General features: G+C 37.6%; 1 protein-coding gene across 2 annotated transcripts in view; it reads left to right on the top strand.

Moving 5' to 3' along the window:
- The window catches only part of LOC127617296 (NEDD4-binding protein 3-A-like), a 32272-nt gene extending 9079 nt beyond the window's left edge, over nucleotides 1–23193 (top strand). Inside the window, exons 1-5 of one of the 2 annotated variants that reach the window (XM_052089257.1) lie at nucleotides 1001–1284; nucleotides 15509–15952; nucleotides 18439–19041; nucleotides 19170–19433; nucleotides 20610–23193. In XM_052089257.1, coding sequence (XP_051945217.1) covers nucleotides 15542–15952; nucleotides 18439–19041; nucleotides 19170–19433; nucleotides 20610–21182 — 1851 coding nt within the window. In that variant the 5' untranslated portion in view covers nucleotides 1001–1284; nucleotides 15509–15541 and the 3' untranslated portion in view covers nucleotides 21183–23193. Of the gene's footprint in view, nucleotides 1–1000; nucleotides 1285–15508; nucleotides 15953–18438; nucleotides 19042–19169; nucleotides 19434–20609 lie in introns of those variants that run through there. The other variant, XM_052089258.1, reaches the window with a different exon arrangement.
- Nucleotides 23194–27055: the final 3862 nt, after the last annotated feature.

The raw sequence follows: 27055 nt of genomic DNA, 5'->3' as shown, positions 1-27055 counted from the left end.
TTTTAACAAATGATACCCATTATTTTATTTATTTAATTTTAAGTGTAGATTTAATACGGCTTGTAATAACTAAATATTCATTAAACTACACCTGTATTGCTATTATAAAATACATTATAAATATATTCAATAATATAATTATTTATGTAGTAGTATTTATTATTTTTGTTATGATTAAACCTTATATGCATTACTAATATATTGAATAATATTATTATGCAATTATGTACTAACACATAATATTATTAATAACAGTAACAATACAACTACAACAATAATAATTATTATTGTGTTTTGTTGTAGTTGTTGGTATTATAATTATGGTTTGTGTGTCTGTGCCATTATATATTTGAGAACTTGTTTTAAATGGATGCAAATCTATATTTTGGGCTATGTCTACCTGTTAAGCTTAAAATGCTACATGTTTCTTTGTTTAGAATGAATGTAGGTTATGTAAAATTTGAGTAATGCATGCAAACAATACATTAAACAAATACAAACATTGTTGGGGGCCATTCTTTAGAGACCACCAGTTGGTATCATTTATTGGTAGACCCAGTATTAAAGAATTGATAACTGATATAAAATATCTGATAATATATATATATATATATATATATATATATATATATATATATATATGTAGTCACATGTTTGGCAAAAGAGGTTTGCTGTTCAAAATGTTCATGAAGAACAAGCCCCCTATTTTATTCAAGTGTCTCCCACCAGCATGATGTAATTTGATTCCGCCAAGAGCTCGGCAAGACTGCCTGCTGTGGCATGCAAGACTATGCCTATATTGTTTAGATACATTGCAAGATGACAGCACAACCTGTTTCCCCCTGGACAATGGTCCTGCGGTGAGCCTCTGAACATCTCCATCAATACACAGCATTTAATTCAGTGGCTTTAGGCAAAAGTCATTTCCTCATTCAAACAGCTAGTCTGCTCAGCTTTAGCGGCATTCAAAATCGCTGTCCATGTCAAACGTGATGTCCTTCATGATTGTCACAAAACAAGGAGAACAGGTTCTTCCACACTGGCCCCATAGAATATCGCGCTTTATTTACAAAAGGCAGAAAGGGGAGATCGGTGCAAAGGTGGCAGGAGAGAGTAACCAGAGACATTCCCCAGGTTTTCCTGGCTGTAGTCTGACAGCAGGTCTGTGGGAGTGAGAGACGAGATGCTTGAACTGTCGATGGGTCATTTGGATCAACTCTTTTCTCAGTGACATTCTTTGACCGGAACAAAAACCAAAGAGCATCGGCAGCAAGTTTTACTCAGGTGAACACCTTTATTTTATGTGGTTACATTTCATTGTGTAAAAAAAGCTTAATTCTCTCTAGTTTTTGTACCATTAAATAAGAAGGATGGGGTGTTTTTTCTAAAATACTTTCTCAGTGTGACATTAAACTCTCTCTGCCTCACAGAAGGCTGTATCTCTCTCTGCATCATAAAAGATCCTCTCAGCATACAAACCTATTATGGTCTTGCTGATTAACTTCCATTCTGCTTACTGTCAAGAAAGTTGTGAAGTTAGACTCTTTGTAGCCTTTGGGAAGCTTATGTGCAAATGAAATGCATTGCACCAACTTAAATATTTATTACAGACGTCCAATGAAAACCAGGATTTGCAACATCATTCATTCCCTACAGGGACAATGTTGTAATTCTACTACGATTGCGCAAGGGTGGCATTGTTCAAATCAATGCTTTGTGTTCGGAGACTACTGACAAGGTTTAACTCTGAAAACCTTAAACTGTAATAATAGTATAATGAATATGATTATATTATTATTAATGTATTATAATATATATACATGCATTCAGTAGAGCTTAACTTGTATTTATACTTAACTTGTATAGTACATTCCTTTAAGGACATATACCTTGTAAGCATACATGAACTGTTTGTGCAGTGAAACTCTGACAGAAAGTGCCTATTTCTAAGAAATCCAATGTAATGTAATGTTTGTAAAACAGACTGAGGTCTCGGAATTCATCAATTCCTGTTTATTCCAAAAAACTGTGTATAGCAGCTGCCATGTCTTGTGTAGATGTGGCTGGTTTCTTCTCTTCAACATATCTTTCTTGTGGTCTTATCTCATCATCCTAGTAAGGTCAGCCATTAAGCTCAAATTAATTATTACCTCTACAGAAATGTGTGGAATGCTCATTTTTTTACTCACTTATCTAACTTACTTCTCGTACAAAATGTACCACTCGGCTTAGGGAACATGCATCCCAGTGAAACAGGTCAGAGAGAGAGGGACTGGCTGACATTAACTCAATGAGAAAAGTAAATAGAAAAGGAGCTGGTTAAACAATAGAAGCGGATGCTCCTCGTCACTACTGACCTCTTGCTCAATTTACTTTGCCTGCAGTGTGTTGTTTGTATTGATATGTTGGTTGGTACTTGTAAAGATGAAGTTGTAAATGATTAAATATGGGAGAGCACCTGTTGACTAGATGTGAGTAATACAGAAAATACCAGTGTTGGCTGATTTCAGGAGCATTACATCATGAGAAAACAAGCCAAACACTGTTTGCAGGATATATACTGTATTAATAATATATTATTATCATGATCATAATTTAATCATGAATTTAATTATTCATGATAGTTAGCAGTTATTTACCCAAATAAATATAGAGAAATGGAAAGCGAGAGAGAGGACAATGGTAATATACTATACAATATGGTTGAATAAATTGAAGACCAATGGCAATTCTGCATGTTAATATTATGATGACGCCTTTGCTATTGGTTACTTTTTCAGTGCTTTCCATACCCCACTCTGCCGAGTTACTGACAAGCGGCATTTCCCATTAGACGTGTTTGCATTAATTAAAATGTGTTTACCTTCCTGTCACGCCAATGGTAGCGTGTTGAGTGAGCAGCCTCAGAGAAGCGTGTTCTGATCCCATGTAAACAAGGACGTAATTATGTTCACAGAATCAATGATGAGCTTGATTCTCAGGTTTCATTTGCCCTTTAAAATTTTATTTTTACTCCACTGATGGTTAGGTTTAGAGATGGGGTTTGGGTTCAGGTGTATGTTAATAAAATATGCATTCCTGTTGACTTTATTGCATAATTTACAAAAAAAAAATAACTTGCTCTACAACTCGCTTTTCACCCAATAACTGGATCTCACACATCCCCATAAGTTCAGCAACACTTCCAGCTTCGGCCACTGGGGGCAGTGGTTTGTATTTCAGTAAGCACAAGGTGATTTCAGCTGCTGAACTTCCAACTTAATTCGGGCGTTCATGGTGCGAGTTCTGACACTCGGGAGATCATGAGCCCCTGCACACGTTACGAGACAATTTAACTACTAATCGTTGAGAATCCCCGCAGAGCAACCTGGAGTTAAGTGCCTTGCTCAAGGACACAATGGTGGTGGCTGTGGGGATCGAACCAGCGATCTTCTGATTACCAGTTGTGTGCTTTAGACCACCAAACCACCACCACTCATATCCTGCCAGAGATAGGAGGCAGGGGCGAGGAGCCTACCCCCATGCAGAATGGGACTCAACCTGTGGTGGTGGGGTGGTGGAGGTTGCCGTGTTAGTACACTGAAACAGTAATGTGATATTGTGAGCAGACTTATAAAGCAATGGCTTACATGTGATTGGCTAGGAGTTACCTAGCTAATGGTACGATGATGTACAGCTGCTAGTCTTCCTGCTAGAACTACGCTGCACTTACATTTACTGCATGATAATAAAGCACACAAAATGTACAAGATTAAAAAGAAACTGCAGAAAATTTGCACACCGTTTCTGCTGGTCACTTTAATTTAATCTAGGTGCAAACATTACCTTTAATTTTAGTGGAGTAGGCTACCTGTATTATTCAGCTTTAGATGTAGGCTACATCCTTCTCATCTGTGTCAGTGCATGCCTGATAGCAGACATACTGAAGAAGATTCATTAGGTCCACGTGAACACGCTTTAAAGCCACACGAAGCAAAGTTAAAAAATATTATTTTAGCACAGCAGTTGATTGACAGGTAGAACTTTCAACCTAGAAGTCCTTGGTTTCACCAGACTCGCATTTGGGGAGTTGAAAATATCCACTATCATGCATATGCAATTAAAACAGATGCTGTACCCCCCTAAATGAAGCCCTAGAACTGAAATGAATGCAAGTTTGATGAATAAAAATAGACCATGATGGAAATTTTAAAACTTGTCCGTCAGAGTGATAAAGATTGTTTTCTAGCGCAACCCGTATGGCAAATGATTTGTTGAAGAGCAGAGAACAGCATGGCCTCTCTTCAGAATACTTTCTAGTGATGTGGTTGTGGATAATATGGGAAAAACACAGTTTAAACATGACCAAAGCTTCATGAACACCTTCTGCTGATTGGTAAACTTCAGGTAGATCGCCAAATCAGCTTGTTCCACCACACAAACCTCACAAATTTAAGCTGACAGCGGCCACATTTTTTAGACTGTTTTAAAAATGATTGGGAGGTTGTGAGGTGCTCGTAAGCCACTTGGCTCTTCTAGTAATTCCTCTCACATGATGCGACCACACGAGCAATGATGATTTTACTTTACTGTACACAAATTCACAGTCCCTGCATCCAAAATCACATACTGTCACAGTGTGTAGTGCATTTGTTAGGACGCATTTCTGTGCCGGTAAAAGACAATGTTCTTTTAGGTATGCATGCGAGTGGTATGAATACATTCCAGACATACTTAATCAAAGAAAGTGGGTATTTACCCATGGAAATGAACAACTTTCTTGGTATACTGCATATATAACTTACAGTTAAAAAGAGCCATCCGACTCACAGTCCACCACCGTTCTTTTAAATCCAGCATTTTAAATGTGATGTCGCTTTAGCTCCTGAGAGATTGTGGGATCTTAAAATGTCCAGTCAATCCGCACTTCCGAATCTCATTGGAAATAGTTGGTCATCCAGGTATTTCTCACTTACTACTTCATGAATACTGAGGATTCTGACATACTACTCCATTGTTATACTGTTTTTGGCATATAGAAGGGAAGTATAGATATTTGGATGCAGCAAGTGAGAAACCAGAAATAGCTAGCACTTAAAAACAAGGTTTGAAAGAAATCTGTATGTTAAGAAGTTTAGTACTTAGTGTTAGGGGATTCAAACAAATCCTAACCTGAATGTTTGATTGCTGTCTTGATAATTGCTTTTTAAATCACTACCAGCAAAATCACATGATTATTGGTGATGACACAGAGATCTGTAATGGGAGTTGTTGTTACGCTTATGACATAATGATTGGTATTGGAGAATGGTAGGTCAAATTTGATCACTTTTGATTATAAACAGGGACATTTGCACTTCAAATTAACAACTAAACTACACGAGCCAGATCACTGCGGCTGTCGCTCAGGTGGTAGAGCGCAGCGGGTTGGCCACTAATCGCAGAATTGGCGGTTCGATTCCTGGCCCACGTGACTCCATATGCCAAGTGTCATTGGGCAAAACACTGAACCCCAAGTTGCTCCCAATGGCAGGCTAGCACCTTGCATGGCAGCTCTGCCATCATTGGTGTGTGAGTGTGAGTGTGAGTGTGTGTGTGTGTGTGTGTGTGTGTGTGTGTGTGTGTGTGTGTGTGTGTGTGTGTGTGTGTGTGTGTGTGTGTGAATGGTTGAATGAGTCACAATGTACAGTAAAACGCTTTGAAAACCGCTATGCTTAAAAAAGCGCTATATAAGTGCAGACCATTTGCCATCACTGTAATATCTTTGTAAATATATTTTTCCTCAGCACTTTGAAAGGTTATCAAACTGGCAGCACAATATAGCAATGCACCATGCATAAAATGCTTTGTACGGGTTAACAAGCAAAGAACATCCCAGCTATATTTCCTGAAAGTTTCAAAAGGTAGGTGTGAAGTTTCCATTCAGTTGCCATAGTTACTGTTTAAAATGCATCCATAAAACAGACAAGTGCTCTCAAAGTTTCACATTACAGCTGAGTTATGGAACATCCAAATCTACTGTTGCACAAATGTCTCAGCTAGTTGTTTGAAAAAGTGTGGTTACACTCTATGATAATGATTGGGGAAGTTGGTGGTCAGTATTTACAGCACTTAGCAGGTGAGGGGGTGGGGTGTGGTGACAAACAAGGATTTGGTGTGTTAAAACAAACATGAACGGCTCAGGTTTAGGGCACTACACAGCTTTAGAGATAATACGATTTAGCACTCTCACAGTGACCTCTTCAAATCCTCCTCGCAAGCTATTCAGCCTGTCTTCGCTACATTAGTTCACGTGTGGTAACCGGCACACCTCCACACACATTTGCTTGCACTCCAGGCCACATTACCCAATTTTCTTGCCCATACATGAGCACATGTGGGGTGTTTGATATTATTTGGATGAATGAATCAGATGGTAGCTGCTGTAATTTGTTAGATCAGACTAGGTTGATGTTGCTTTTTGTGTGGTAAAATTAATTCCTTTTCATGGTATGCGGAAAGACCATGTCAACTTTGAGGAAACACCACCCCCCCCACCCCTGTTTTCAAGCCAAATCTACACCCTTGGCTAACAGAATATTTTCTTATGTGTATTCATTTACCATTTTTAAGTTTATTAAAGAAAGCTCTTAACTGTTGTTAATTAATAATCTGCTCCAAACCAATATGGGCTTTTCAATGGATGATGCTGATATCTAAATAGAAGTGAGGGTTGTGGCTTATATAATGGGATATATACAATACCAGTCAAAAGTTTGGACACATATATTTTCAGATTTAGTAATCTCATCGAAACCACTAAAAGGGGAATTATGTAGTTGCTTATAAATATTAAAATTATTTGACAAATCTTATATTTTATATTCTTCTCAAATAAAGTAGAATAAAACAACATCTAACGCTGCATTCTCACAACCACTTTCATGAGGTATTCACCTGGGATGCTTTTTAAAGAGCATTAAAGGAGCCTCCGTATATAACACTTGTTGGGTGATTTTCCTTCACCATCTGTTCCAGCTCATCTATTTAAAAAAAAAAATAATTATTAAAGAAAATTAAACGTGGCACAATTTATATTTGTCTACAAAAGTAATTTCATGCAATTAAGTTTTTTAAATCATCAGAAACAAATAGCACACTTCATGTCATGCCCAACAACACCCTTCAGTCGTGACTAGATTTACAATATATCACGTTAAATACAGCACCATTGTTATCAAGAGAGTGGACTTTCAGTGTTCTGCATGTCCCTTCTGGTCATGAATCTGTGATTAGACATTCACTCGCTCTTTGCCCTCTCTCTTTTACCCCCAACCTCTAACCCTGAAGGCCAAGTGTTTATGGTGCTTCCCCAATGACTAAATGGCCCTGTACATGCTGAAGAGAATGTTTCCAGTGTGTGTGACACTGTGAAAATGAATGGTGCTTCTATACCAGAAAAAGACCTCTGTTGAACATGATGCAATGCCTATAAACAGAGCTATTGTTAAGGTGGGGCCTTTTCAGTGGATGTATTCACCATGATTTGACTTATGTTGTACTTCACAGAAAGTCATATGCAGTTTAATGACGCTGTAGTTTGGTGCAAAACTGACGAATAATGAAAGCGGATTTGGAAAATCAGTATGTTGCACTCAAAAAATAAACTGTTGGCCAAGCATTTAAAAAAAAAAGCAGTGTCAAGTGATTCCACGCAGGGTTGAGTAGTTCTGATAAGCCATGGTTCAATTGTATGAACAAAATAAATTTAAGTAAATTGGACGAAACTGGTTAAATGCAAACCATTTGGATTTGTTAGTGTTTTGTATTATATGTTTGTCTTACTCAATTTACACAAGTTCCAATTTATTCTTTCAGATAATTGGTTATCAACAGTTTGCTTGATCATGGTAAATGTATGGCAAAGGCATTAATCACTAATTGTCCTCCTAAACCTAAACTCAAACTCCACTTTTTACTACAGTTTGTGCCGGAACGATCTGTCCCTCCTTCTCGACACCGTCTCCCCGCCTCTTAGGGCCGTCCTTCAGCCAGGCTCACAGCGGGAGTGGAAAGAGGAGAGATGCAACTATAGCTGTCATAAAAACATAGAGCGCACCTCTCCTTGTGAAGCTGGCTTCTATCCTCTTGTGTGTACACACTGGTGTCCTTCGCAGGTCCAGGAGCTGAGTGGGGAGGGTACCACCTGAATTAGATGAGTACTGGACCCGCTCCCTCGAATGCTCCTGCGTGAGTTAGATGGGACTCTGGGGAAATTGGGGCATGCATTTCGATTTTACATCCAATAACTGCCTTACCGAAGCTTAACGCCACACCGATTGTGTCTGTCTCTTGCTTACCCGCCACAAGTGGTAAACCCCAAAACTCCAGCATTAGAGAAGCTCCTCTAAATCTCTAACATTAAATACTAAGTAGTCTCAGGGGGCCTGGGTATCTCAGCGAGTATTGATGCTGATTACCACCCCTGGAGTCACGAGTTCAAATCCAGGGTGTGCTGAGTGACCCCAGCCAGGTCTCCTAAGCAATCAAATTGGCCCAGTTGCTATGGAGGGTAGAGTAATATGGGGGAAAACTCCTCATGGTCGCAATTAGTGGTTCTTGTTCTCAATGGGGCATGTGGTAAGTTGTGCGTGGATTGCAGAGAGTAGCATGAGCCTCCACATGATGTGAGTCTCCGCGGTGTCATGCGGTAACCGCACCACCACGAGGACCTACTAAGTAGTGGGAATTGGGCATTCCAAATTGGGGAGAAGAGGGTATATAAAAATTTGTATATACCCTCTTCTCGTAATCTCCCCATTTATTCATCTTGTACAAAAACAGATATTAAACACTTAATTTCAATGTTTACTCCCTCCATCCAGTTCCGTACAAAGCATGCTGTCTCCTAGAAATCCCTGTGGTTTCAGTTAAAGCCACAAAAATATTCATGTTGTTCCAACACCAATGGATTCAGTAAAGCTGACAAGAAACTTTTTTAATTGAAACAACAAAGGTAAATTAAGTTCACTTGGTTACATGCATTTGTTGAGTAATATGAAAGATATTTTTTTTTTGTGTCTTCATCAAGCCAACATAATGATTGTCTTCAAACAGGTGTTCCCAAACACTCCTCATGTGTTAAATTAATCGAGCAAACAGAATTTCACAACACAGAAATAATTGAGCCAATGTTGCTATAGGGTGGTGGGGATTCTCAAACAAACAGCGATGTATTGATAGCGCCACAGAGCCACAGCATTTGCATCGATGGAATCAACTTCAGATGGCTTACAAACTGGTCTCTGTCTCAGTATAAGCTGGGATGAAAGAAAGTATATTAACATCGAAATAATTACACACATGACCTTTAACTTTTTCAGTTTCCGTGACATTCTTTTGTGTGAAATGCAAAAGGGTTCATTTCTTGTTTTGTTAATAGTCTCTGGCAAAACAATACTAATCACAACATTCTTACATCATAGTTGCAGAGATAATTGATCAGAAAGCACATACTGTGTGAATACATAACCCTCTATTATGCTTTTTGGTGACAGCAAATGAAATGGTGTGTCATATCCTGCTGTCAGCCATGTGAATGTGGCTGTGTTTTTAAGTTTGATTATAATTTTAACACACTGATCATGGGTGTGGTTGTGTTCAGAATGGAATTCTAGTGTACAGCTTATTGCATACTACACAGTATAAACTGTATACTGCCAATGTTTTGCTGTTTTTTTATAAGTATGTGAACACATTATGCAATGACTAGTGGTGATTGGTGATCAGTTATCGGTAATATGCTATTCCAAATATTGTCAGTATGTCAGTGCTCTGAAATTGTTGCTTATTTTCCTATCACAAATGTGCAACATAGCAGGAATAGGGCAGTATGAATGTTTAGTATTAGAGGAGGAAGTGAACATGATATTTTCAGAGATATGTCAAGCTAGACGAGAACTGTCTTCTGAGTGAGACTTCAAGTCTTAACTTGATTTTGAGTATGTTTGGAATTTCTTTTTCTTTTTTGTTCTTCTTATCCTCCTTACGTGTGCGCTTATGTAAAGGAACTATTTTGCTTGTGTGAATGTCTGATGCTTTGGCTTTTGAAGTTTTATTATGTTTTTGGACATGGGATTCTTTTGTATTGGTAATATATGGCCCAGCAAATAAAATAAAGTTTTACTGTATATGGGGTTTAATTACATTGTTGTAAGAGTTGTGAAAAGTAAAGATATTACAGTAAATATTACATTAATGGAAAGTTCCGGGTTTAATGCAAGTTCAGCTCAATTGACAGCATCTGTGGCCTGGTGTTGATACATCACAGGAAATAATTTCCTTCAGTTTGTAAAGACAAACAAAAACTAGCAATACACTTACAATACATTTACAATGGAAGTATATGGGGCAAGGCATTCCAAAGCATTTAAATAAAGAAATATGAAGCTTGTATTTTTGTTAAAGCACTTCTTCCATATAGAAATGTGTGGTATTTACACTGTAAAATTGTCTAAATTCATTGTCTATTGTTTTAGGCAGGTAATCTTTTAGTTATGTGATCCAAATGAATTTCTGTTGGTGGAGTTCACTCAATGTAAACATACATTTACCTTTCTTGTATCCTTGTGCATATCATGCAAAAGTTAACTTTTTTTTACAGCTTTACATGGTCATGATGGGAGTTGAAAGATTTATTCCTATTTCTAGCATTGGAGTCGTGTGGATTATTTTGATGCACCCTAAATATGCATTTTGGACCATCAAAAAATGGAGTTCATTCACTTGCATTGTTTAAAGGAGGAGACCTGAAATGAAATCGTAAAAATCTTAAATTCTGTTTTGGTGAAGATAGAAACTCATACATCTTTGTACATCTTGGATGGCCTGAGAGTGAGTAAATTATCAGCTAATTTTCATTTAGGGTGAACTATTCCTTTAACAGCTTGTAAACTTTTTTAAAGAGTAGATTGACTGTAGTTAAATTAATTGAATTTTATGAGTAGCTTGGATATGAGTAACTTTGGCTGTACTGTTACTTTTTACCCAAACACCCTATTTCAGGTAAATAGGACTCCTTCCAGAAAAAACTCCAAAACTCTACTCATGGAGGGCTTGTGACCTGTTACATCTGTTACATAAAATCAGAAGCATCAGAATGAGGAAATGGGAAGCTTTAAACAAATGAACTGACCTCCTGCTGTAAGTTAGACAAGCTTGTAATTAAAGCGCTTCCATAGAGGGAATGTGTGTGTGTGTGTGTGTAAGGGCCACTGCTTCTGAAGGGCCCGACTAGGCTGTAAATCAAGCCAGGTCTCTCAACCTACTCTGGCTGTTCAATGTCTGAGGCAATTATGGAAAAAGACTGGATGCAACATTTTTCATGTCCTTCAGGATTTGTGGCCACTTTTAAAAGGGTTTTGAACCCTTACCAACCCTTCCCCCCACATCTTCCCAATTCCCTTCATAAAAACCTTCTAGGCTTTTTGAAACAGACCACAGACCTTCCTTACACAGCTATATTCATGTGAGCTGCAAGTTTCCCACGTAGAATTGTATAGTATGTTTTGAAACATTTTGTCTTGCTGGTTAAACATCATACATTTTCTGGTTCGTCTGTGTGTCAGCATCACTTTGGCTATTTAGAACAGCATACTTCCGTACTACTCTTATTATTTCTGCAGTATATAGTATTTATACTGTCCACAGTATGCACATTTTCTGTACACATGTATTACCAACTATATTTGCCAAAATGTAGTCCTGAGTCCTACACTAGAGGGATATGAGGATATGACTCAAAATGTATTCATGTTATGACACAAATCACAGTCACGCAATATATCAACCCGTAATGAACCAACATCATCAGGCATAGCTCAGCATCTGTTCATATATTCCGGCGACACACCCAGTTGCGTTCATATTCAGGGCAGTCACCTATTTCTCTGACATCTCCCATTAAGAGACTTCACTGTTCATCCTGTCAATCATAAACTTAAGTGGCACTCCAAGTCATGGCATATTTATAACAGCGCCTGCGCAGATGCAGATCATGTGCAGCAGTGTGGTAGTTAGCTGAGAGCTGTGATGGTATAAAACCAAGGAGAGCTCAGCCACATCTCATGCATAAAATCATGAGCAGCCTTTTTGATCTCTGGGTGAGAGCCCGAACTCGAGTGCCACATTTTTTGCCTCCTCTCCAACTATTTGCATAATCACTCCAGTATCTGAAACCTGGTTTTGGTAAATGATTATTTTTTGTTGTAACGGAGAGCCCTGATTGGAGGCTGTGCTTTACTGTGTTTGTTTGTTTGTTGGCAGAATGTGGTGACAGTAGGCCAGGCTGTTCACAACTGGGATGTGCTAGAAACTGTTAGCGTTGCGGTTCTGAATTGGAAAATCAGTGGAATAAGCTACTGCTTTTCATTTGAATTACTAAAACTTTACTGCTGCTCCATTGCACTGCGATTATGCCTCAGGGAACTTTAAGCTTTAATAAATCTTCTTCTTCTTCTTCGGCTGCTGTCTTGCTGGATGTCTTGCCCAGCAGGAGTGTATTTATAACTTTTTAAAGGGGTCATATCATTAAAGAGATCAAATTTGCCTTGATCTTTTGCAAAGAAAGAGTGTGATGCACTATAAAAACATATAGTAACTTTTCAGAACAAAAATAACATCTATTGAAACATCTCATTCCATACATAAGCAAATATCTGATGTCAGACAGAGGAACACATTAAAGTTGAAGTGTGCAACTTTTTCAGTGATAAAATACTGTCTCCTATACCTGCATAATATACAGACAACAATAAGTAAGCCATCCATTGGTTAAGTTTCTAGAAAACTGTAAACACTGTGTCTCTGTGGTGCCATCAAAATTCCTGTTTGTTTTGAGCGACCTGTCCAACCCCAACACAACAACAGTGACTCAAATAATGGCGTGAGTTGAGGGAGGGATTATCTGTTTGTTGGATAAACTGCAGATGGGGGTGTATTCACCAGGCTGTTTGTAATCAACTCTTACTTTTGCAGCTCCATTTGGTGGCACTATGGTGCAGAATTTAGACTCTTCAGCTTTAACACAAGACCACATTGGAGTCATTGGAATGTCAACAATCCACCTATTCACAGAATAGTTTAACCTTATGCTCTTCCTCTGTGTGTAGCACCTGCCGCTCTGCATGTCTTTATGGTGTATCTCAACATTGGAAATAAGTGGCCAAGGTTTATTTTTAACAAGGTCCCTGATCACTTATGTATAGTACAACCTTTAAGCAAAAGTTCTCCCAAAAATGTGCGCAATGAGAAAAGCTTGTTTGCAGTAGCTCACATGTTCACTCGAGAACATGCATTGTTTAGTGCTAAAAACCGACCATGATATTCATTACAACATCTCTTGTTGTTTTCAACATGAGAGTGAGCAGTGGCTGTGTTTCACAAAAATCTAGTGTATGGCTTATTTTCCTCTGGCCATACCAACTTATCAGATTAATTAAACCATAAAAGCACATTAAATATATCAATAAAAAACATATGTGCAGAAAGCAATGACCGCACTTTTAAGGATGCACAGACTTACAGATAACAGCAATAAGAAAACCAATACAAACACCCTTGCACCATGTGAATCCTTAGGATATTAAAATATGCTTTTTAAAGCTGTTGTTAGCAACTTATGCAGCCTGACTATGAAAAAGAAAAACTGGTAAAAACGATACACTACCCACAATCCTGAAACGGGATCCCATTACAAAGAAAACAGAGCTCATCAATGACCTCCATAAATCACTGTTATTGACGGACCCTCAGATTTATGTCCGTTCTATAAATAATTATCTTAAATGAGCATCTTAATGAGGTGTATATTTCCCCGGTTTAGTCTGCATGCTAGGGTATGGCAACTGCCCACCCGATCTCATGAAAATTCCTACATAATTTATAAGTTTGTAATTTGTAATTTCGTATCGTCTTGCATGATGTTGTACACATGGATTCATCACATGCAAATTCCAGGATTTCTAATGCGGTAGTACGTGTGAGTTCCGTGCACAAGGCATTAAGGACATACTTATTAATATTACGCCCTTATCCAAACCCCTCATCTAAACTTAACCAACCAGTAGAGTGTGTAAACATGATAGGAAGCTGTTGTGAGTGACAAAAGCAAGTAATTGAGGCATATTAGATGGAAATGATGTACAGCGAAGTCATTGGCTGTAGTGAAAGTCGTAAGAATTCAAACGAGTGCAGTCGCACGATATCATACGAATTAACCAAATTTGAAAAAGTCATACAAATCCTGATGATTTCGCCGTTAGAGTTTATTGCAAATGTCCTGAGGGTGAGTAAATTATAACAGAATTTTCTCTTTTGGGTGAACTATTTCTTAAATACATTACTGGATCTGGCAACAAACAACCTTGAACTTGTACGTTTGTGTAGCAACACAAAAAACTGTATGACATGACCCCTTTAAATATTCACTATTTCTTCACAGTGAAGCATCTATTCAATTTGCCATGTATTTATCAGAGGTACCTTGTAAAACTTTATCTCTGTTTTATCATATCAGTATATTTTGCTGTAGGGTTTTGAGATTTTATACTTGTAAAAATGCAATAGCAGATCTTCACTGGGGGGAAGTTCACATTCAGTAAATGTTTCATTGGGTAAGATGCCAGAACTGAAGATGCATTAGACAAGAAGGCAGCTCTCAGGAACTCGACTCAGAGGTGCTGAGTCTCTGTGGCCTGGCGGAATGCCGGCATATTGGAATATTTTAGGCCTCGGAACAGATCCATTTCTCAATATCAGCCTCAAACTTACTGCGAGTCAGAATTAGGCTGACTTAAGTGTTGTTCAGATGCGGTCATTTTATTATTTAGGACATTTTCAGAGGTCACTGGCAGTTTTTCAATAGAGTTCGATTAATTCTTAGTTACAGAAATGAGTTCTACTTGCATTTGAGAGTGTGGGGGAGTACATATTCAACCAATGTGCCTGTAGTATAGTGTATACACAGACAAACACATTTGAGTGCATCGTATTTTATCTTTACGACTGTTTCAGGCCAATAGTTAATGTTTATAGCAATGGAAGAGAAGGTAGCTGAGGTGAAATCAATACAGGCCCTTAATGAGGTGCTCTGGAAAGAGAGCATGGATTGAGAGAGAGAGAGAGTTAGAGAGAGAGAGACAGCGACTTTGTTTAGAAAGGCAGCAAAAATGGGGGACCTGGGTAGCTCAGCGAGTAAAGACACTGACTACCAGCCAGGTCTCCTAAGCAACCAAATTGGTCCGGTTGCTAGGGTGGGTAGAGTCACATTGGGTTAACCTCCTCGTGGTCACTATAATGTGGTTCTTGCTGTTGGGCACGCGGTGAGTTGTGCGTGGATGCTGCGGAGAATAGCGTGAAGCCACCACACACGCTATGTCTCTGCAGTAACGTGCTCAACAAGATATTCTGCAGAAAAAGGATTCAGGTTTTATATCCGATCCGCTGAAGTGTTTCTTTTTAATAATTTTTCCATTCTCTTCTTCCAATTTAGAAATCCCAGTGGAGCTATTTCATCCTGTAACCAATGGCAACAGTCCAGACCCTGTCCTTGCCCCAAGACCTCAACAAAAGCATTGGTGCAGCAGACACCACATCCGCTTTGGCATCCGGCCGCTTCATCATGGGAAGTGTAGGCAGCCTTATTGAGAAGCCAGACGTGTCGCTTACCAAGAGCAATAGAGCCGTTCCACAGGTACCAGGACACCAGAACCACGGCCTGCTCAAGAAGGGTTTCAACCAGAGAGAGCTGCTTAACTACCTGAACATAACCAAGAAGGAAGCGAAAAGCAGCAAGCACATCATCTCTGGGACGTCCTCCATCAAGAGAGAGCACAGGAGAGAGGAGGAGGATTTCTACAATAAGGTCTACCACAGGGATGGAAAGGAGGTTGATTTGGGAAAGAACTCACTTCCCATAGGTGGAAAGTTTGACAAGGTATATAATGTTCTACAAGTAATGCTGCATTCATGTCATGTCAGGATTACTGTAACAGTTTTTCTAAAATCTGAATGTCATAAAAGCTCAGACTTTTCGCACTTGACCATTGTGAGGTTGTCTAAAAACAACCAAATAGGCATTGGCTTCAACACTTAAAGGTAGTTTCGTGGAAACCTCCACTCATTGTCCTACTATGTCAAATCTAGTCACCCCACATATAGCACATTTACATGTCAGAAATGTCTGTTTAAGAGCATTTCATCTGGAAAGCATCGCATTCTAAAACCCTGACGTCTGTTTGATGTGTGTGTTTACATCTAGGAGATGTATTTTTACATTGTTTGCTCATCTGCAATACGTCTGTAAGACATTTTCTATCGGATGTCAGTTAGACATTTAGCAGATGTCTTTGAGATGTTTATGATTTAGAATGTTTGTAAATCTGATGTTTATCTTTTTAAGATGTTTAGCAGATGTTAATTAGATTGTGATGATTTCCAGATAAAGCATTCTTAAACAGACATTTCGGAGATGTATTTGTTCTATCTGGTATTAATATCTGCTAAACATCATAAACATGCAGAATTATAAACTTCTCAAAGACATTTGCTAAACGTCTTTTTGACATACGAGTGGAAATGTATTGCATATAGATGTTGCAGTTGAGCAAACAAGCTAAAAATATGTCTCCCAGATGTAAACACACACATCAAATAGACGTCTGGGAGATGTACGTGTGCGATCAGGGATGTTTTCATCCAAGTTATGGATTCATTTAAGTGAAAAATCTGAATATCGGACAAACTATTTGTGAATAAATCTGCGTTCAGAAGCAATTGCCACAAAATGGAAGTTGTAGAGGCAAAGTCGCATGACATTTTATTTTGCACATCTGTATTCCTATATAAATTCTATTGAAATGTATTCAGTAAATATGTTTCCATCATATTTTATGCGCATGTCTTCTTACTGAATAAAAGATATATCCACCTCAAGCGAGCGTATACATTTTTCCATGCCAGTTTTCATCCATAATGTTTTTATGTGATATAGCCTACCAACATTTGCATGAAAAAATGTAGATGGAGCTACTGTGGCTCTGTGACACTTTCAAAACATTTCTCTGTTTGTTTTAGCATCCTGACCAGCCTAATACAACAAAATTGACTCAAACAAAGTCGTGAGTTTGGGGCAGGACTATCTGTTTGTCTGACCAATTGCGAAATGGTAGTGTTCAGGGAAACATTTTTGAAAACAGTTATTATTTTTTCCAACTGTTTTTGTGACGCTAGTGGTGCCAAAAATGACATACTTCACCTTCAATATTTTGCAAGCGCATATGGAGGTGAATATATTGCCATACAACAAAGCCAGAAACGGATCCATTAGGTCATTAAAAGCATTGCCCTAGAAACCAATAATTTCTTAGGCTGAAGACATGAAGAGCTCAGAGTCATCTTGTAATTACGATAATTCCAAAATGACATGAACAAAGCATTAGTAAGTGAAAAAAAAAATGGTGGAAATAGTACAAATTATTCAGTAGTTGCTGAAATGGTTGAGTTGCTATATCAAATGTTTTGGGTATTTTTTTGACTCATGAACACTTGCTTTCAGTAAGCATTCAACAAATCTCTGAAAGAGCATGTGTTAAAATGACTGAATGAAAATAAGATTAATGGGTTCCATTTCAAAGCCTGCAAACGAATGCAGAAATCGTGACAATGTTTCCAGTCTGGCTCAATAAAGGCAATGTTTTATCCAAGGTAAGTTCAATTTATTGATAGGTGTACCACTCCCCCCACTCACAAACAGAGATAAATCAAATAAACTGTTCACACCAGCAGCTTGTAGACTAACTGACTAGCCTCTGCTGGCTAAATTTATCTCTGTAATCAAATACGGTCTCCCTCGGGTGACGTTATTGAGCAGACATTTCTGCAGGACAGAAGAAATATGGATGTAAAAGTGGTCTACATTAAATTACCATTTAAAGAAACAGTTCACCCTAAACTAAACATTCTGTCATTATTTACTTGTCGTTCCATATGTTCCAAAATTAGTCAGTTCATAATGACCACATGTGTCTAGCTTTAAAAAGGACACAAAACTGTATATTTCAAGTCTTCTGCAGCCATATAATACATTATTGAACACCATTGGTTGTTATGTGTGGTGACCAAACATGATGCATATTTTTTTTAATTCTGGACACTAACCCTAAGGACACTAAGTTGAAGATTATCAGTGAATAATGGCTTAACTATAGCTATGTTTCTCACACAAAGCTATAATAGGCTTTAGAAAACTAATACAATGTTGTAATGTCCTATAAACTACTTTTATGATCCTTTCATAGGATCCTTTTAGTTTTTTTCTCTTTCAGAGTACCGGTAAATGATGGCAGTATATTCATTTTTGGGTGAACTATATATTTAAGTGTAGCTTAAAACTGTAACTGACTTATCCGTGTTTCTTCACAGCCACGTTTCAGGCCTTCTGCCTTTAAACCGGTCACTCCAAAAAACTTCAGTTCCATGCAGAACCTCTACCCATCCAAGTCGGAGGACCTCGAGTGCGGCTTAACCAACGGCATGCATCCATCATACGCCAAAGCAGCACCCAAATCACTGTCCACCTCTTCTACTTCCTCTTCCCCGTCACGACCTGGCACGAGTGCCAGCAAAGGCATGCTACCAGCAGCCCGGGGACTCAGCCAAGAAGAAGAGAACACATCGGACTCAGGGCACAACTCCATGAACAGCCTGCCGCCCTATCGGCCGCCGTTCCGCCCTCACTTGGGGCAAATCAGTGCCTCTATGGGTCACATCAACCACATTGGCACCCTGGATCGGACCTCACTGGGCTCCAAAGGTGCCGCATCCACCATCACGGACGTGTCCTGCCAGAGCATGGCTACGTTGAACCGCCTGCAGTGCTATGGCAGCGAGGCCCCACCCCCCTACGAGCTGTCGCACTCGCTGGAGGACGTGGTGAGGGACCTGGAGGAGCATCTGCAGGAGAAGGAGTACGAGCTGAGGCAGATGAGAAGGAACCTGGATGAGAGCGAAGACGCCATTGCACAGGTCAGCATCTCTAAAAGTACATATATCTACAACAGACCAGAAAACTACTACTAAACTCCCCGATTTGTATCAAATGTCCAAAAGTGAAATATGTAGTTTTAACTTTTTTAATGTATGTCATGTTACAGGTATTTGAAGGGAAGCAGCGTCTCTGGGAGAAGGAAGTGACAGAGTTGAAGCACCTGTACATTGCCAAACTGCATCAGGTATCGCAGCAGTCCCAGCGTTCACAGCGAAACCTGCAGCTGCAGATCTATAAGGCACAGCAGGAACGTTACCGGCTGCAGGAGGAGCTGGATGCTGTTCGGCTCGAATGTCAGACCCTAAAGAGTCAAGACCCAATGACACACAGCCAGAACAATAATCCCCAGCTGGAGGAGACTCAATGGGAGGTATGTATGAAGTCAGAGATGTGTGATCAGGGCTTTGGGGCTTGAGAGACTTTTAGAGGAGATACTTTTATCAAGTAGTTTTAAGTTTGGAGATACATATGGGGATGCATCATGTTTAGCATTCAGAATTGAATTGCGAATGCATTATAAATCCCTGAATTCGAATCGAGGTAGAAAACAGGATGCGGAATTGTCATTTTAAATAGAATTTGAATAATGAGTGTAGTTTCAATAATACTCCTCATGTTTTGGTATGAATTACACAAAACATGATGCTGTCATTACACTGAGCATATGGAGTATTTCCAGGAACATTTGATGATATTAATAATCATTGGTTGAAATGTCATCTATATCATTTTGTATTTAATTTGTATGTATTTCATATTATATTTAATGAATTAACTTTTGTTTTATTTAATGGTTGAAATGCCATCTATAAAAAAAAATCACAAATTATATATTTAATATTATATTTAATAAATTAACAATCATATTTAAAAAAAAATATTATTATTTTAATATGTGGTTGAAATGCCATCTATATAATATTTGGTTTAATTTTTAGATATTTCAAATTATCTTTAATAAATTAACTTTTTATTTTAATAAGTGGTTGAAATGCCATCTAGAATTTTGTATACAATTTTATTTATTCCATATTATATTTAACAAATAAACTTTGATTTTATGGACCATGTACATAAAAAAAAACACTTAATTTACAAGAATGTTGTAATTTTCCCCAACATTTGATGTCAATATTGATGTTTATATACAGTAGTTATCTAAAAAGACAATGTGGTGAATATTTTGTGGTGCTTTTAGTTTAGGTGAGGAAAAATATTCTATATATCAGGGAATAACAAGTTCAAATGAATTATTATTAATGTTTTGTTGCACAACGTTTGTGTGACTGTATTAAATATCTTTCAAATGCAATTCACCAAATTTATATCAATTTATTTTAAATTCCAGTTCAACATCCTGTGGGGCGTGACCAATGAAAAATGTCCAACTTTTTATTTTGCCAGTACAGAAACTTGTTAGAAACTTACAGGGTTTAAACGTTTGCACTACTGAAATCATCCTTGACAGTCTTGTTATGATCAATATGTTCAAACCATATTTTGACTTTTGTGTATTAAAACAGGAATGATTTTTAACCTTGTATAGGTCTGTCAGAAGTCAGGAGAGATTTCTTTACTGAAGCAACAGTTGCGGGACTCTCAGGCAGAGGTCACCCAGAAGCTGAGCGAAATCTTCTTCTTAAAGACACAGCTGCACGAGGCGCGCAATCAGATCCGGGCCAAAGACAGTCAGATGGACATGCTGAAGATGGCCCTACAGGGTGCCCGGCAGAAATGCCCCTTGCCTGCTTCTGAGGATGCTCGATTGGACTCGGGAGACACCGGAGGAGCCAGTGCCACAGAGGAGCGTCTCAGAGCTGAATTGCTGCTGGAGAGGCGGCAGAACGAGGCGCAGGCTTCGGCCTTCGAGGCTGAGAGGAGCACGTGGCAGAACGAAAAGGAGAAGGTGATACAGTACCAGAAGGAGCTGCAGGCCAGCTACCTCGAGATGTACCACAAGAGCGAGGCCTTGGAAAGAGAGCTGGCAATGCTGAGAGGGGACAAGGCTAGAGTGGAAGGGGAGGGAGTAGGGGGCGGGGATGCGAGCGGAGCATATCAAGAAGAGAAACCGCCCACTGGTCTGCCCTGGATAGAGAGGATTGAGTCCTCTGAAATCTGATTTAGTGAGTGTTGTTTGGCTTCTCAGATTAGGCTGATGTCAGAACCTCTGGCTCCTAATCTGAGTTTAACTTTTAAGACGAATAATGAAACTACTGTATAAACTGCATACACACATGAACCAAAAGCATAATAGAGGTGCAAAATGAACATTATGGGATGTTTTGTGAAGTATTGAAAAGGATTTTGGGAACAGCTTTTTTCTTTCTTTTTTTTTTGCAAATTAAATTATCAGCTTGATTGGAATGTTCTAACACTATTTTTCCACAATATTACACCCGTTTCATATGAAGAGGGCAGTTTATGATAAATCACAACTTAAAGCATCATGCTGCCGCTCTTCAAAGACTGAAATCTGAAGTATATGGAGACAATGTGTTCTTGTGCATTCCCTACAAAGCATGTTGCACTTTAAAGGCATGCAACTTAAAGAGTTGCTGCTTTTTTTGTCTTTTGCATAAAAAAGACATCCCTTATAAAGCATTTCAAGCTACTCTGTGTATTGATGTGATCTGGTGGGCCTTTTCTGCACTTTTGACCTTAAATTTCCATAAATGCATGAATGTATAATGACAATTCAGGAGTTTTTATGCAAATGTGTGTACAAACTCAACAAAAAAATAACTCTTTAGCTGAACTGGACTCAATCATGGACAGTGGTTCCACATGTTTGAAATGAGTTTTCTTAAATTCAGTTAGGTTCCCTCTACTTGAAGTATTTAGGTTGAAATCAAATGACAATTTTCCATGTAATTTCGACTGAAATCAAGTAGAGGGAACATAACTGAATCAAGTAAACCCAACATAATTTAATATGTCAAAATAACTCAAATGAAGTGATATGCTAGCTAGTGACAGTAAATGTTAGCATGCTAATTACATAGTGAGAAGCACTACTGAGTGCAACTTGTTCACTCTCCTGGTTAGCACAGCAATTGCTCAAGCTCCACTCTACATGAAGGTCTCCGTCTTTATATTAGTCTTGCACAGACACATAACATAACACTTTTAACATTTACTCTCCCTGTAAAGTCCCATGCAATGCATGCTTGGAACTAGAAATCCTCTGCCCAGTTTCAGTTAGCCAAACAAAAAATATCCATGTTGTCCCAACGCACATGGACTAAGTAAAGCTCACAAGACACTTTTTTTAAGTTGAATAAACTCATTTAAATTAAGTTCCCTTGGTTACATGATTTATTTTTTTTTGTAGTATGGACATGGCAGGATTGAGTAAAACTGACTAGAGTGAAAACGTATTATTTTTTTTGGAGTGCAGGACAATTGAATAGACTTGGATGTTGTTGATAATAAGGTCCCAGGTTATTATATCTTCACCTAGCAAACTACTGTAACATTAAAAACTACTTCATTTAATCTTTTATTTCATGTATTAATTAGATTTGTACTATACAGGTCTGGTGTTCTTTACCTCAGTGTCACATAAACCTTGGCATTTTACTTTAAATTGACTGAAGATTTTCCTTTGCTCTGAAATAATAAAAACTGTATTCCAGTTAGTGTAAAATAAAAGTTAAAAACATGTCTTCCATTAATTATTACTCTATATTTTATTCTTAATTACCCTTGATAAAAGTCTAACCTTATTTATAACCTTGATAAAGTTTTCATTGGGCTGGACTCCTATAACTGATGCCTATTATAAGTTAATGCCTCAGGGGAAGAATGTAACTTCACAGAGCCCCGGCACACCTGCACATCAGATCCGGATCTATTGAGAGGAATTTTGTGCTTGATGGATCAGAATGGGCCATTGTCATGAGGACAATAAGGAGTCTATTCTGTCTCTGTATAGAGACTTAAATTGGTCCTTTAAGAAAAGAAAACGGCTTTCACAAAGTTCTCTGGTACTTTAAGAAAATTAACATGGCCATCGACTTTTTTGAAAAACTTCTTTCAGATAACTGATCCGCTGAATGAACGATGTTTTCTGTTCCTTTATTATTTATTGACAGAAAAGGTGGCACTTGTTTTCTGAATTAAAAAACGGATCCTATAGAGATCAGTATCTATGCAGTCATGCTTTATTTATCACTTTATGAGAATGCAGGTTCAGAGGTCATCTCACTTAAAGTGGGAACATAGGAGGGCCTCAGTTAGCACAAGAAACAGGTGTTACCACTGACACGCTCAATGGCCTAATATAAGAACATGTCTGTAACTGCACATGAGGAGGTGTTTGTCAGGTTTAGATTGGGATCCTTAATGGGAAGAAAAATCAACAGCTTTGCTTAATATTGTTCTCACCATTTCCAAGACTTTTGAAAGATTGCCCAGTCTTTATTGCTTTAAATGCCACTTTAAAAGTTTTAATAGAAATTGTTATATATATATATATATATATATATATATATATATATATAGACAAATGTAAGACAAATGTAAGTTAATCTACATATATTTGTAGAAGCAAAGTGCCTAGGTATGAATTTCTAAAAAAAAATTAAAAAGTATTTTAAGATGTCATTAAAAGCTAAAGCTAAAATATACAGAAAATAAATCATGCAACACTGTCAATGTGTCAAAAAACATAAAACAAATTTTCATAGAACTTTGATTGATTCATATATTTATTGACACATCTATTGTGTGTAGACACATTTCATAATTTATTCATTGATTTATTATTGACACATTTCATGACATTGTTGAAAGAAATTGATATATATTGATACTTTATATTTTAAAAAAAAAACTTTGAAAGTTTAAAACAATGATTTTTATTAGAATTTATTTTATTACTTTTATCTTGAAATTATTTTTATATAGTAGTACATTTCCATATAAACACAATAGTAATGAACCTAGTGTGGATCTCATTATTTGACATACAAATTACAATAATGGTGACAACCAAAGACAACATATTAAGTATAAGATGAGCTCTGAATTATCACAAAATGACAAATAACTGAAAATTACAACATATACAATAACAGCAGTATACATAAAATCTGCAAACAGTAAAACTATGAGCGGTACATATTCATTTGCATAATTTATTAATAGCATAAAGCATTAGTGGGAGCTGCAGTGCGACTTGCTGAATAATGCTCACGCCTGATAAAAATGCAGAAAATAAGTCATGAAAAATATTATTTTGTGGCAATTTGAGGCTTACTTTGTTTAAATGAAAGCAGAAACAGCACTTGTCAAAGCATTGGGCTTTTTCTCAAGAATTAAACTAATTCATTCTTAATTCTAACTAATTAAAACACTGTAGATATAAAGATGCAACAACTCACACAGAGTGAAAATATTAGCAAATAATCAGCTAAATATCTTTAAGAGGTATGTTTATTTTGTTTTACAAATATTTATATATGTACATATTCTGTCCAACTTTGTTTTAATAGTTTTTTAATAAACATTTACACAGTTCTGTTTAAGCATTGTCATCAGTGTCCTGCTGTGTGACACTTTCTATTTTAAGATCTTGTATAGCGATATATACATATATAATGTATTATTAATATTATTATATTTGTTGTTTCCACAATCTCATATTAACAAAAACAAAGGTTTATTTGCACTTCTAGAATAAAGCTGAATGTTGATTAAGATCTTTAAAAACTTTGAAGAATCACTGCATTAAAATACACACTTTCCCTTGTACTTTCATATACATTTTAACCTAACATCTGTATGTAGGGAAAAAAAGTTTTCAGACAAGTTATTTGTCTGATCTTTAAAGTTCTTATTTTAGTGTTTTCTCCAAAAAATCCCCTCATCACATTTACAGTTGTTTTATATGTTTTAAAGTTATGGCCCGTTGTCATGACCAGCAGTCAACAGAATTTGTTTTTATTTATTTATTTTTCAACACAGAAATGTTAAATTGAGACGGAAAATCTAATCAATGAGCCGGTGTTTTATGGTGTGGTGTGTTGCGGGCCGGGTTTGGTGCCGCTCTGGGCCAGAAAGTCCAAGGTCACTTTTTTTTTTTCATACTCTTTATTTGGCATTTTCTTATTACAACACAACATACAAAGACAAAGAACAAGGGGCACTATATATTATATAATAACAAAATAAAGTATTAAAATTGTTCCGCTTCTTTATATGCAAACCATTTTCTCCAGCGCTTATTATGTATGTGTCCTTTGATACGTAAAAGGTATGTCATCTCCTCCACTATTGCTTTCCATTGTTCAGTCCGAGGTGGGTCAATCTTTAGCCAAGACCGAGTGATAGCCTTTTTACATGCAATCATTAGAAATTTAAAAAGATAGGTGTCGTCTTTTTGGACCACCTCACCAGGTAGTAGACCTAACAAGAAAAACTTAGGGTCTTTAGGGATGTCATAGCCCATTATCCTCCCAGTAATTAAAAAGATACTGTCCCAGAAGTGTTCTAACTTTGAGCACGTCCAAAATATATGAGAATGATTGGCATTCTGATGTCCACACTGTCACCAGCATTGCTGTTGTTCACCCCTTTGATTACTAGTAATATGAGGTGTAATGAAGAATCTGACCAGACTCTTCCACCCAAATTCCCTCCATCTTTTAGAGCTAGTAGACGTCTGTTGTGTCACACACATCGAAAGCCAATCACCCTCTGACACTTCCATACACAGCTCCTTTTCCCACTTTGACTTAATATACAAGGTTTTATTTCCATTTTGTTTCTGCAGTGCTTTATACAATTTAGAGACAGTTTTACTTGGTAGGAGCTTATAAGCATTGATAAAAACTTTAACAATGTCATTGCCTTCAGGAGAGATACCTTTTCTTATTTCACTGTTATAGAAATGTCTCACTTGAAAATATCTGAATAGATCTCTGTTCTCTAGTTTGTATTGTCTCGAGTTGTTCGAATGTCTTAAAGGTGTTGCCGTCTACAAACTGACACAGGGCCACGAGGCCTTGATCTTTCCAACTCAAAAATGAAGAGTCTATTTCACCTAGTCAAGAGCTCGGGTTGCAGGAGGGCCAGATCAAAAGTTTAATATCGTTAGCCAATTTGTACTTTTTTACAACCTCCTTCCAAACTAATAGCGTATCTTCAACTAGACGATTCCCATCTTTGTTTGTGATAACTTTACCTCCTAGACGGGTTTGAGGTTGGCGCTGTTCCTGGGTTAGTTCAATCAGTCTCCATCGAGCCTCAGTTTCTGGGGAACACCAGTGGACCATATATCTCATTTGAGATGCGTTGTAGTATTCCTTCAGATTTGGAAGGGCTAAACCGCCATGATCTTTATCAATCTGAAGTGTCCTAAATTGTATCCTTTTTCTAGCCCCAGACCAAATAAATTGTGATATTAACCGGTCCCAAGCGTTAAAGTGTGAGTCAGCAAACCTGATATGCAATGACATGAAAAGATACAAAAATCTGGGAAGCAAATTCATTTTCACCATTTCCAATCTAGCATTGAAGTCTAGTATCAGCATTGCCCAGCGCTTCATGTCTTTTTGTATTGAGTCAGTAACTTTCTCAAAATTCAAACTGAACAAATCGTCTAGATCTTCAGAAATAAACACACCTAGATATTTTATCTTTTTAGCATCCCATTTAAGTTTATAATTGTGTCGTATGGATTTACTGGGGGAGTAGTTAATGGTCAGGACTTGTGTTTTGGTAATGTTTAGGTGATAACCAGACAACTGACCAAGGTCACTTTTTAATCCCAGTCTGCCCTTGCCGACATACTTCTAGCCACAATGACAGTTTGGTGTGATGCCCTTCCAGATTTCTTACTGAACTGAGGTTCCCTCTTGTGGGGGTAATGGGTCAACAGCTCATGTAAATCTGTTTTCACAGGTTTTATATGCAGTTTAAATAGACATTTTAATGTTTAAGGCAATGACACCTTAAAAATGTATTTTTAAATAAATGCACTTCTTAAAA

The sequence above is a fragment of the Xyrauchen texanus genome, chromosome 23 (assembly GCF_025860055.1).
Source record: "Xyrauchen texanus isolate HMW12.3.18 chromosome 23, RBS_HiC_50CHRs, whole genome shotgun sequence".
Lineage (NCBI taxonomy): Eukaryota > Metazoa > Chordata > Actinopteri > Cypriniformes > Catostomidae > Xyrauchen > Xyrauchen texanus.
Note: the sequence above shows the minus strand (reverse complement) of the source record. Positions and strands in the feature narration are given on the sequence as shown.